Below are 14635 nucleotides of genomic sequence, written 5' to 3' on the forward strand. Positions count from 1 at the left end.
TGGCTAGGGGGTTATAACAACAGGTAGTGACTAGGGGGTTATAACAACAGGTAGTGTCTAGGGGGTTATAACAACATTGACTAGGGGAAAATAACAACAGGGGGTTTAGAACCGATGTCTAAAATGTAAGGGGTTCTGAAATGTCCAGCAAAGTTACCAATAGTGTTGTGTGTGAATTGTGTTGTGTGTGAATTGCTAGAACAGTGACTAGGGGTGTTGAAATAGATTTTATGATGATAAGACATTGATTATCACAACACAATTATGGAAAGTAATGTTCTGCATTGATGTCACCAGACTCTCTATGTTAACTAAGGGATCAGAACTGTATACCAGACAGTAAGTAGCTCCATATGTGTGAACTGTGTGAATGGGTTTAATTGAGAGATAGATACAGTACACATCCACTGAGTGCAATGGCTTACAGACAGTACAATCACAACCATAGCCCTCACATAGCCCTCACATAGTCCTCACATAGCCCTCACATAGTCCTCACATAGCCCTCACATAGCCCTCACATAGTCCTCACATAGCCTTCACATAGTCCTCACATAGCCTTCACATAGCCCTCACATAGCCCTCACATAGCCCTCACATAGCCCTCACAGAGCCCTCACAGAGCCCTCTCACAGCCATCACATAGCCTTCATATAACCCTCACATAGCCCTCACAGAGCCCTCACACAGCCATCACATAGCCTTCACATAACCCTCACACAGCCCTCACAGAGCCCTCACATAGTCCTCACATAGCCATCACATAGCCCTCACATAGCCCTCACATAGCCCTCACATAGCCCTCACATAGTCCTCACATAGCCCTCACATAGCCTCACATAGCCCTCACATAGCCCTCACATAGTCCTCACATAGCCCTCACATAGTCCTCACATAGCCCTCACATAGCCCTGACATAGCCCTCACATAGCCCTCACATAGTCATCACATAGCCGTCACATAGCCTTCACAGAACCATCACATAGCCCTCACATAGCCCTCACAGAGCCATCACATAGCCCTCACATAGCCATCACATAGCCATCACATAGTCCTCACATAGCCATCACACAGGCCTCACATAGCCCTCACATAGCCCTCACATAGCCCTCACATAGCCATCACACAGCCCTCACAATCAAATTTAAAAGAGAATGACACATGAATTAACACAGTAACAGCAAGAGAACACGTCACAATAAAATGGCACGTTGCCTTTTTCCATCTACTAAATCACACTTAAAGGTTGCAACCGGAGGGTGCTCCAGAATCCCTGGCATTCAATACATCATACATGTTAGGTATTACACTGAAAGAGGTGTGCAGTAAAAGGAGTACGTCAACATACACTGTGCTATATAAGAACTGGAAAATACACTCTTAAATGAGACCATATAAGGTGAATGACCAATAACAGAGACACACTTATTTCTAGCCAATAACAGAAACATGACATGCCAAGAGAGACAGAACAGGACAGAGCAGAGCAGACCAGAACCCAGCCACAGCAGCAGGACATCTAACATCACCTCAGAGTTTGAGCCAGGTGGTTTCAGCCGAGCCAAAATACAATTTTTTTCATTTTTTACTTATTTTCGTTTTATGCACCAGAAGTTATTAGTTTCATTCCACTTATTTTTAATAATGTAAGCAGGAAGGTTGTCCAAAATCCTGTAGAACAGCACAGAACATGGTCTGGTTTCAGCCCTCAGAACAGAACATGGTCTGGTTTCAGCTCTCAGAACAGAACATGTTCTGGTTTCAGCCCTCAGAACAGAACATGGTCTGGTTTCAGCCCTCAGAACAGAACATGGTCTGGTTTCAGCTCTCAGAACAGAACATGTTCTGGTTTCAGCTCTCAGAACATGGTCTGGTTTCAGCCCTCAGAACAGAACATGGTCTGGTTTCAGCTCTCAGAACATGATCTGGTTTCAGCCCCCAGAACAGAACATGGTCTGGTTTCAGCTCTCAGAACAGAACATGGTCTGGTTTCAGCTCTCAGAACAGAACATGTTCTGGTTTCAGCTCTCAGAACAGAACATGTTCTGGTTTCAGCTCTCAGCACAGAACATGTTCTGGTTTCAGCTCTCAGAACAGAACATGATCTGGTTTCAGCTCTCAGAACAGAACATGGTCTGGTTTCAGCTCTCAGAACAGAACATGTTCTGGTTTCAGCTCTCAGAACAGAACATGTTCTGGTTTCAGCTCTCAGCACAGAACATGTTCTGGTTTCAGCTCTCAGCACAGAACATGTTCTGGTTTCAGCTCAGAACAGAACATGTTCTGGTTTCAGCTCTAAGAACAGCATGTTATTTAAAATGTGTACAAATACTACACAGAAGAGAGAATATATATGAGTATATTTCTGAAAATATATCCATTCATGCATTATGTAAATTAATACTTTCTGCAGGCTTTTTGATACTACACCTTTTCTATCAGACACACACACACACACACACACACACACACACACACACACACACACACACACACACACACACACACACACACACACACACACACACACACACACACACACACACACACACACACACACACACACACACACACACACACACACACACACACACACACACACACACACACACTAAACACTAAACACTAAACACTCATTGGTGTCTTAAAAAATACATGGTCTCCGTCTGGCCACCAGAGTGCTTCCTTGAGGATGGACGGGAGGAGAGTTGGAGGGGCTGGAGTCGCCTGGTCTTGATGGTGGACTCGGCCAGTCTGGTCTTGATGGTGGACTCGGCCAGTCTGGTCTTGATGGCGGGGAAGGAAAAGGAGTCTGGTAGACCTTCCAGTCCAGAGCCTGACTCCACTGGACTCTCTGCATACAGAAAAGGACAATGGTAGAAACCATGAGAACAAACATTAAGAGTCTCACTTTCTGAGTCTCACTCTATTCTCTGGACCCAAGTAATACTATTGTGGAAATCACGTGTTCCAGAATCAGAAACTCCTCCCACTTTACCGTGGATGCCAATCATGTGTTCCAGAATCAGAAACCCCTCCCCTTTTACCGTGGATGCCAATCATGTGTTCCAGAATCAGAAACCCCTCCCCCTTTACCGTGGATGCCAATCATGTGTTCCAGAATCAGAAACCCCTCCCCCTTTACCGTGGATGCCAATCATGTGTTCCAGCATCAGAAACCCCTCCCCCTTTACCGTGGATGCCAATCATGTGTTCCAGAATCAGAAACCCCTCCCCCTTTACCGTGGATGCCAATCATGTGTTCCAGAATCAGAACTCTCTCTGCCAGGATCTTGAGAGCTTCCCTCAGCTGCTGCAATCCTTCAGCTTCCCCCTGAGAGACAGACATATACAGACATACTCCTTCAGCTTCCCCCTGAGAGACAGACATATACAGACATACTCCTTCAGCTTCCACCTGAGAGACAGACAGATAGACACTACTTCAGCGCCCCCCTGAGAGACAGACATATACAGACATACTCCTTCAGCTTCCCCCTGAGAGACAGACAGATACAGACACTTCTTCAGCTTCCCCCTGAGAGACAGACAGATACAGACACTACTTCAGCGCCCCCTGAGAGACAGACAGATACAGACATACTCCTTCAGCTTACCCCTGAGAGACAGACAGAAACAGACATACTCCTTCAGCTTCTCCCTGAGAGACAGACAGATACAGACATACTCCTTCAGCACCCCCCTGAGAGACAGACATATACAGACATACTCCTTCAGCTTCCCCCTGAGAGACAGACAGATACAGACATACTCCTTCAGCTTCCCCCTGAGAGACAGACATATACAGACATACTCCTTCAGCTTCCCCCTGAAAGACAGACAGATACAGACATACTCCTTCAGCGCTCCCCTGAGAGACAGACATATACAGACATACTCCTTCAGCTTCCCCCTGAGAGACAGACAGATACAGACACTTCTTCAGCTTCCCCCTGAGAGACAGACAGATACAGACACTACTTCAGCGCCCCCTGAGAGACAGACAGATACAGACATACTCCTTCAGCTTACCCCTGAGAGACAGACAGAAACAGACATACTCCTTCAGCTTCCCCCTGAGAGACAGACAGATACAGACATACTCCTTCAGCACCCCCCTGAGAGACAGACATATACAGACATACTCCTTCAGCTTCCCCCTGAGAGACAGACAGATACAGACATACTCCTTCAGCTTCCCCCTGAGAGACAGACATATACAGACATACTCCTTCAGCTTCCCCCTGAAAGACAGACAGATACAGACATACTCCTTCAGCTTCCCCCTGAGAGACAGACAGATACAGACATACTCCTTCAGCTTCCCCCTGAGAGACAGACAGATACAGACATACTCCTTCAGCTTCCACCTGAGAGACAGACAGATACAGACACTACTTCAGCGCCCCCCTGAGAGACAGACAGATACAGACATACTCCTTTAGCTTCCCCCTGAGAGTGAGACAGATACAGACATACTCCTTCAGCTTCCCCCTGAGAGACAGACAGATACAGACACTCCTTCAGCTTCCCTCTGAGAGACAGACAGATACAGACACTACTTCAGTGCCCCCCTGAGAGACAGACAGATACAGACATACTCCTTCAGCTTCCCCCTGAGAGACAGACATTTAGAGACATACTCCTTCAGCTTCCCCCTGAGAGACAGACAGATACAGACATACTCCTTCAGCTTCCACCTGAGAGACAGACAGATACAGACACTACTTCAGCGCCCCCCTGAGAGACAGACAGATACAGACATACTCCTTCAGCTTCCCCCTGAGAGACAGACATATACAGACATACTCCTTCAGCTTCCCCCTGAGAGACAGACAGATACAGACATACTCCTTCTGCGCCCCCCTGAGAGACAGACAGATACAGACATACTTCTTCAGCTTCCCTCTGAGAGACAGACAGATACAGACATACTCCTTCAGCTACCCCCTGAGAGACAGACAGATACAGACACTCCTTCAGCTTCCCCCTGAGAGACAGACAGATACAGACATACTCCTTCAGCTTCCCCCTGAGAGACAGACAGATACAGACATACTCCTTCAGCTTCCCCCTGAGAGACAGACAGATACAGACATACTCCTTCAGCTTCCACCTGAGAGACAGACAGATACAGACACTACTTCAGCGCCCCCCTGAGAGACAGACAGATACAGACATACTCCTTTAGCTTCCCCCTGAGAGTGAGACAGATACAGACATACTCCTTCAGCTTCCCCCTGAGAGACAGACAGATACAGACACTCCTTCAGCTTCCCTCTGAGAGACAGACAGATACAGACACTACTTCAGCGCCCCCCTGAGAGACAGACAGATACAGACATACTCCTTCAGCTTCCCCCTGAGAGACAGACAGATACAGACATACTCCTTCAGCTTCCCCCTGAGAGACAGACAGATACAGACATACTCCTTCAGCTTCCCCCTGAGAGACAGACAGATACAGACATACTCCTTCAGCGCCCCCCTGAGAGACAGACAGATACAGACATACTCCTTCAGCTTCCCCCTGAGAGACAGACAGATACAGAAATACTCCTTCAGCTTCCCCCTGAGAGACAGACAGATACAGACACTTCTTCAGCTTCCCCCTGAGAGACAGACAGATACAGACACTCCTTCAGCTTCCCCCTGAGAGACAGACAGATACAGAAATACTCCTTCAGCTTCCCCCTGAGAGACAGACAGATACAGACACTTCTTCAGCTTCCCCCTGAGAGACAGACAGATACAGACACTCCTTCAGCTTCCCCCTGAGAGACAGACAGATACAGAAATACTCCTTCAGCTTCCCCCTGAGAGACAGACAGATACAGACACTTCTTCAGCTTCCCCCTGAGAGACAGACAGATACAGACACTTCTTCAGCTTCCCCCTGAGAGACAGACAGATACAGACACTCCTTCAGCTTCCCCCTGAGAGACAGACAGATACAGACACTCCTTCAGCGCCCCCCTGAGAGACAGACAAAATCAAATGTATTTGTCACATACACATGGTTAGCAGATGTTAATGCGAGTGTAGCGAAATGCTTGACAGATACAGACAGACATGCATTCAGAAACACACTCACCTCCACGGGCAAAAAGAGCCATGAATACTCAGGGAAGCAGCATATTAAAATCTACTGAGGTCCAATACTGTGCATACCTCAGGCAAACCCTCTCCTGGCTCCCCCTTCTGCCCAGACTGCCCCTGTAAACACAGCCACACAATACATGATCAACACAGAGGCAACATACACAGACTACCTAGAATACACAGAATGTCTGAGTGTGTGTGAAATACTATGTGCAAGACTAGGAGGTCAAATACATGTGTGTGTGTGTTGCGTGCACCACGTGCTGTACTCACAGGCTGGCCGTGCTCCCCTGGCAATCCTGAAGGGCCCTAAGTATATATATATATATATATATATATATATATATATAGATAGATAGATAGATAGATAGAGAGAGAGATAGATAGAGAGAGAGAGAGAGAGAGAGAGAGAGAGAGAGAGAGAGAGAGAGAGAGAGAGAGAGAGAGAGAGAGAGAGAGAGAGAGAGAGAGAGAGAGAGAGAGAGAGAGAGAGAGAGAGAGAGAGAGAGAGAGAGAGAGAGAGACCAGGCCCTGATTAAAAATAGTGCACTCTGTAGGGGACAGGGTTCCATTTGGGAGGATACCTGAGTAATTGAGGTCTTTGAAGAGTGCCAGTCTACCTCCTGATCAAACAGATGTCTTGTGCACAATGGAACAAAGACACTGTTGAAATAAACCCTCTGACCCTTTCATAGCGAATGAATTACAAAGCAGTCCAGTGTTTTCTTATGAGAACATTAGGCGTAACATTTTGCCTCACCCTCTCCCCTGCGTCTCCTTTCGGACCGGGATTCCCAGCCTTGCCTTGGGGACCTCCCTCTGCCTGCAACGCACCAACAGGGCGACATTTCAGACACCTCCCTCACATAGCCAGGCTCACACTGCCCTGACCTTGACCATAGTAACATCTCTGCTATGTAATGTTGACCTTGACCATAGTAACATCTCTGCTATGTAATGTTGACCGTCCCCATAGTAACACCTCTGCTATGTAATGTTGACCTGACCGTGACCATAGTAACATCTCTGCTATGTAATGTTGACCGTCCCCATAGTAACATCTCAGCTATGTAATGTTGACCTGACCGTGACCATAGTAACATCTCAGCTATGTAATGTTGACCGTGACCATAGTAACATCTCTGCTATGTAATGTTGACCTGACCGTGACCATAGTAACATCTCTGCTATGTAATGTTGACTGTGACCATAGTAACATCTCTGCTATGTAATGTTGACCGTGACCATAGTAACATCTCTGCTATGTAATGTTGACCGTCCCCATAGTAACATCTCTGCTATGTAATGTTGACCTGACCGTGACCATAGTAACATCTCTGCTATGTAATGTTGACCTGACCGTGACCATAGTAACATCTCTGCTATGTAATGTTGACCGTGACCATAGTAACATCTCTGCTATGTAATGTTGACCTTGACCATAGTAACATCTCTGCTATGTAATGTTGACCTTGACCATAGTAACATCTCTGCTATGTAATGTTGACCGTCCCCATAGTAACATCTCTGCTATGTAATGTTGACCGTGACCATAGTAACATCTCTGCTATGTAATGTTGACCTGACCGTGACCATAGTAACACCTCTGCTATGTAATGTTGACTGTGACCATAGTAACATCTCTGCTATGTAATGTTGACCGTCCCCATAGTAACATCTCTGCTATGTAATGTTGACCTGACCGTGACCATAGTAACATCTCTGCTATGTAATGTTGACCTTGACCATAGTAACATCTCTGCTATGTAATGTTGACCGTCCCCATAGTAACATCTCTGCTATGTAATGTTGACCTGACCGTGACCATAGTAACATCTCTGCTATGTAATGTTGACCTTGACCATAGTAACATCTCTGCTATGTAATGTTGACCGTGACCATAGTAACATCTCTGCTATGTAATGTTGACCTGACCGTGACCATAGTAACATCTCTGCTATGTAATGTTGACCTGACTGTGACCATAGTAACATCTCTGCTATGTAATGTTGACCTTGACCATAGTAACATCTCTGCTATGTAATGTTGACCTGACTGTGACCATAGTAACATCTCTGCTATGTAATGTTGACCTGACTGTGACCATAGTAACATCTCTGCTATGTAATGTTGACTGTGACCATAGTAACATCTCTGCTATGTAATGTTGACTGTCCCCATAGTAACATCTCTGCTATGTAATGTTGACTGTGACCATAGTAACATCTCTGCTATGTAAATGTTGTAACATCTCTGCTATGTAATGTTGACCGTCCCCATAGTAACATCTCTGCTATGTAATGTTGACCTGACTGTGACCATAGTAACATCTCTGCTATGTAATGTTGACCTGACTGTGACCATAGTAACATCTCTGCTATGTAATGTTGACCTGACTGTGACCATAGTAACATCTCTGCTATGTAATGTTGACCTGACTGTGACCATAGTAACATCTCTACTATGTAATGTTGACCTTGACCATAGTAACATCTCTGCTATGTAATGTTGACCTGACTGTGACCATAGTAACATCTCAGCTATGTAATGTTGACCTGACTGTGACCATAGTAACATCTCTGCTATGTAATGTTGACTGTGACCATAGTAACATCTCTGCTATGTAATGTTGACCTGACTGTGACCATAGTAACATCTCTACTATGTAATGTTGACCTGACTGTGACCATAGTAACATCTCTGCTATGTAATGTTGACTGTGACCATAGTAACATCTCTGCTATGTAATGTTGACTGTGACCATAGTAACATCTCTGCTATGTAATGTTGACTGTGACCATAGTAACATCTCTACTATGTAATGTTGACCTTGACCATAGTAACATCTCTGCTATGTAATGTTGACTGTGACCATAGTAACATCTCTACTATGTAATGTTGACCTGACTGTGACCATAGTAACATCTCTGCTATGTAATGTTGACCTATGTAATGTTGACCTGACTGTGACCATAGTAACATCTCTGCTATGTAATGTTGACTGTGACCATAGTAACATCTCTGCTATGTAATGTTGACCGTCCCCATAGTAACACCTCTGCTATGTAATGTTGACCTGACCGTGACCATAGTAACATCTCTGCTATGTAATGTTGACTGTGACCATAGTAACATCTCTGCTATGTAATGTTGACCGTCCCCATAGTAACATCTCAGCTATGTAATGTTGACCTGACCGTGACCATAGTAACATCTCTGCTATGTAATTTTGACTGTGACCATAGTAACATCTCTGCTATGTAATGTTGACCGTCCCCATAGTAACATCTCTGCTATGTAATGTTGACCTGACCGTGACCATAGTAACATCTCTGCTATGTAATGTTGACCGTCCCCATAGTAACATCTCTGACCATAGTAATGTTGACCGTCCCCATAGTAACATCTCTGCTATGTAATGTTGACCTGACCTTGACCATAGTAACATCTCTGCTATGTAATGTTGACCTGACCGTGACCATAGTAACATCTCTGCTATGTAATGTTGACTGTGACCATAGTAACATCTCTGCTATGTAATGTTGACCTGACTGTGACCATAGTAACATCTCTACTATGTAATGTTGACCGTCCCCATAGTAACATCTCTACTATGTAATGTTGACCTGACCGTGACCATAGTAACATCTCTGCTATGTAATGTTGACCGTCCCCATAGTAACATCTCTACTATGTAATGTTGACCTGACCGTGACCATAGTAACATCTCTGCTATGTAATGTTGACCGTCCCCATAGTAACATCTCTGCTATGTAATGTTGACCTGACCGTGACCATAGTAACATCTCTGCTATGTAATGTTGACCTGTTAGTAACACCTCTGCTATGTAATGTTGACTGTGACCATAGTAACATCTCTGCTATGTAATGTTGACCTTGACCATAGTAACATCTCTACTATGTAATGTTGACCTTGACCATAGTAACATCTGCTATGTAATGTTGACCTGACCGTGACAATAGTAACATCTCTGCTATGTAATGTTGACCGTGACCATAGTAACATCTCTACTATGTAATGTTGACCTTGACCATAGTAACATCTCTGCTATGTAATGTTGACCTGACCGTGTCCATAGTAACATCTCTGTTATGTAATGTTGACCGTCCCCATAGTAACATCTCTACTATGTAATGTTGTGACCATAGTAACATCTCTGCTATGTAATGTTGACCGTCCCCATAGTAACATCTCTGCTATGTAATGTTGACCTGACCGTGTCCATAGTAACATCTCTGCTATGTAATGTTGACCTGACCGTGACCATAGTAACACCTCTGCTATGTAATGTTGACTGTGACCATAGTAACATCTCTGCTATGTAATGTTGACCTGACCGTGACCATAGTAACATCTCTGCTATGTAATGTTGACCTTGACCATAGTAACATCTCTGCTATGTAATGTTGACTGTGACCATAGTAACATCTCTGCTATGTAATGTTGACCTTGACCATAGTAACATCTCTACTATGTAATGTTGACCTTGACCATAGTAACATCTCTGCTATGTAATGTTGACCTGACCGTGACAATAGTAACATCTCTGCTATGTAATGTTGACCGTGACCATAGTAACATCTCTACTATGTAATGTTGACCTTGACCATAGTAACATCTCTGCTATGTAATGTTGACCTGACCGTGTCCATAGTAACATCTCTGTTATGTAATGTTGACTGTGACCATAGTAACATCTCTGCTATGTAATGTTGACCTTGACCATAGTAACATCTCTGCTATGTAATGTTGACCTTGACCATAGTAACATCTCTGCTATGTAATGTTTCCCCATAGTAACACCTATGTAATGTTGACCTGACTGTGACCATAGTAACATCTCTGCTATGTAATGTTGACTGTGACCATAGTAACATCTCTGCTATGTAATGTTGACCGTCCCCATAGTAACATCTCTGCTATGTAATGTTGACTGTGACCATAGTAACATCTCTGCTATGTAATGTTGACTGTGACCATAGTAACATCTCTGCTATGTAATGTTGACTGTGACCATAGTAACATCTCTGCTATGTAATGTTGACTGTGACCATAGTAACATCTCTGCTATGTAATGTTGACCTGACTGTGACCATAGTAACATCTCTACTATGTAATGTTGACCTGACTGTGACCATAGTAACATCTCTGCTATGTAATGTTGACTGTGACCATAGTAACATCTCTGCTATGTAATGTTGACTGTGACCATAGTAACATCTCTGCTATGTAATGTTGACTGTGACCATAGTAACATCTCTACTATGTAATGTTGACCTGACTGTGACCATAGTAACATCTCTGCTATGTAATGTTGACTGTGACCATAGTAACATCTCTGCTATGTAATGTTGACTGTGACCATAGTAACATCTCTACTATGTAATGTTGACCTGACTGTGACCATAGTAACATCTCTGCTATGTAATGTTGACTGTGACCATAGTAACATCTCTGCTATGTAATGTTGACCTGACTGTGACCATAGTAACATCTCTGCTATGTAATGTTGACCGTCCCCATAGTAACACCTCTGCTATGTAATGTTGACCTGACCGTGACCATAGTAACATCTCTGCTATGTAATGTTGACTGTGACCATAGTAACATCTCTGCTATGTAATGTTGACCGTCCCCATAGTAACATCTCAGCTATGTAATGTTGACCTGACCGTGACCATAGTAACATCTCTGCTATGTAATTTTGACTGTGACCATAGTAACATCTCTGCTATGTAATGTTGACCGTCCCCATAGTAACATCTCTGCTATGTAATGTTGACCTGACCGTGACCATAGTAACATCTCTGCTATGTAATGTTGACCGTCCCCATAGTAACATCTCTGCTATGTAATGTTGACCTGACCGTGACCATAGTAACATCTCTACTATGTAATGTTGACCGTCCCCATAGTAACATCTCTGCTATGTAATGTTGACCTGACCTTGACCATAGTAACATCTCTGCTATGTAATGTTGACCTGACCGTGACCATAGTAACATCTCTGCTATGTAATGTTGACTGTGACCATAGTAACATCTCTGCTATGTAATGTTGACCTGACTGTGACCATAGTAACATCTCTACTATGTAATGTTGACCGTCCCCATAGTAACATCTCTACTATGTAATGTTGACCTGACCGTGACCATAGTAACATCTCTGCTATGTAATGTTGACCGTCCCCATAGTAACATCTCTACTATGTAATGTTGACCTGACCGTGACCATAGTAACATCTCTGCTATGTAATGTTGACCGTCCCCATAGTAACATCTCTGCTATGTAATGTTGACCTGACCGTGACCATAGTAACATCTCTGCTATGTAATGTTGACCTGACCGTGACCATAGTAACACCTCTGCTATGTAATGTTGACTGTGACCATAGTAACATCTCTGCTATGTAATGTTGACCTGACCGTGACCATAGTAACATCTCTGCTATGTAATGTTGACTGTGACCATAGTAACATCTCTGCTATGTAATGTTGACCTTGACCATAGTAACATCTCTACTATGTAATGTTGACCTTGACCATAGTAACATCTCTGCTATGTAATGTTGACCTGACCGTGACAATAGTAACATCTCTGCTATGTAATGTTGACCGTGACCATAGTAACATCTCTACTATGTAATGTTGACCTTGACCATAGTAACATCTCTGCTATGTAATGTTGACCTGACCATGTCCATAGTAACATCTCTGTTATGTAATGTTGACCGTCCCCATAGTAACATCTCTACTATGTAATGTTGACCTGACCGTGACCATAGTAACATCTCTGCTATGTAATGTTGACCGTCCCCATAGTAACATCTCTGCTATGTAATGTTGACCTGACCGTGTCCATAGTAACATCTCTGCTATGTAATGTTGACCTGACCGTGACCATAGTAACACCTCTGCTATGTAATGTTGACTGTGACCATAGTAACATCTCTGCTATGTAATGTTGACCTGACCATAGTAACATCTCTGCTATGTAATGTTGACCTTGACCATAGTAACATCTCTGCTATGTAATGTTGACTGTGACCATAGTAACATCTCTGCTATGTAATGTTGACCTTGACCATAGTAACATCTCTACTATGTAATGTTGACCTTGACCATAGTAACATCTCTGCTATGTAATGTTGACCTGACCGTGACAATAGTAACATCTCTGCTATGTAATGTTGACCGTGACCATAGTAACATCTCTACTATGTAATGTTGACCTTGACCATAGTAACATCTCTGCTATGTAATGTTGACCTGACCGTGTCCATAGTAACATCTCTGTTATGTAATGTTGACTGTGACCATAGTAACATCTCTGCTATGTAATGTTGACCTTGACCATAGTAACATCTCTGCTATGTAATGTTGACCTTGACCATAGTAACATCTCTGCTATGTAATGTTGACCGTCCCCATAGTAACATCTCCGCTATGTAATGTTGACCTGACCGTGACCATAGTAACATCTCTGCTATGTAATGTTGACCTTGACCATAGTAACATCTCTGCTATGTAATGTTGACCTGACCGTGTCCATAGTAACATCTGTTATGTAATGTTGACCTTGACCATAGTAACATCTCTGCTATGTAATGTTGACCTTGACCATAGTAACATCTCTGCTATGTAATGTTGACTGTGACCATAGTAACATCTCTGCTATGTAATGTTGACCTTGACCATAGTAACATCTCTGCTATGTAATGTTGACCTTGACCATAGTAACATCTCTGCTATGTAATGTTGACCTGACCGTGACCATAGTAACATCTCTGCTATGTAATGTTGACCTGACCGTGTCCATAGTAACACCTCTGCTATGTAATGTTGACCTTCCCCATAGTAACATCTCTGCTATGTAATGTTGACCGTCCCCATAGTAACATCTCTGCTATGTAATGTTGACCTTGACCATAGTAACATCTCAGCTATGTAATGTTGACCTGACCGTGACCATAGTAACATCTCTGCTATGTAATGTTGACCGTCCCCATAGTAACATCTCTGCTATGTAATGTTGACCGTCCCCATAGTAACATCTGCTATGTAATGTTGACCGTCCCCATAGTAACATCTCTGACATTATACCAGACTATTTGGTACTCACGTCTCGCCCTGGAACTCCTGCTGGTCCGATTGGTCCAGGGGGACCTGTGATGTCACAGAAACAGTTCCAGAACATATTCATGTCCATACTACCTGTAGTTCTGTCCTGATTCTTGGAGAAAAATACCAGCGACACACACACACACACACACACACACACACACACACACACACACACACACACACACACACACACACACACACACACACACACACACACACACACACACACACACACACACACACACACACACACACACACACACACACACACACACACACACACACAAATACACACAGAACTGAAGTGGTACCTGGAGGTCCTAGGGGGCCAGGAGGGAGGGCCAGCTACCAACTCAGGAAGAGTTGTAGTAAGACGGGTCTCCTCTGA

General features: G+C 43.9%; 1 protein-coding gene across 1 annotated transcript in view; it reads right to left on the reverse strand.

Annotated features, from left to right (window-relative positions):
- Positions 1-216: 216 nt before the first annotated feature.
- LOC123993841 (collagen alpha-1(XXVI) chain-like) overlaps positions 217-14635 on the reverse strand; it is a 65562-nt gene continuing 51143 nt past the window's right edge. Inside the window, exons 9-15 of the mRNA XM_046296306.1 lie at positions 14559-14631; positions 14246-14345; positions 6863-6925; positions 6376-6411; positions 6172-6216; positions 3244-3334; positions 217-2854 (exon numbers count right to left, since the gene is read on the reverse strand). Of these exons, the coding sequence (XP_046152262.1) occupies positions 2634-2854; positions 3244-3334; positions 6172-6216; positions 6376-6411; positions 6863-6925; positions 14246-14345; positions 14559-14631 (629 nt within the window). The 3' untranslated portion in view covers positions 217-2633. The remainder of the gene's footprint in view (positions 2855-3243; positions 3335-6171; positions 6217-6375; positions 6412-6862; positions 6926-14245; positions 14346-14558; positions 14632-14635) is intronic.

The sequence above is a fragment of the Oncorhynchus gorbuscha genome, linkage group LG13, assembly GCF_021184085.1.
Source record: "Oncorhynchus gorbuscha isolate QuinsamMale2020 ecotype Even-year linkage group LG13, OgorEven_v1.0, whole genome shotgun sequence".
Lineage (NCBI taxonomy): Eukaryota > Metazoa > Chordata > Actinopteri > Salmoniformes > Salmonidae > Oncorhynchus > Oncorhynchus gorbuscha.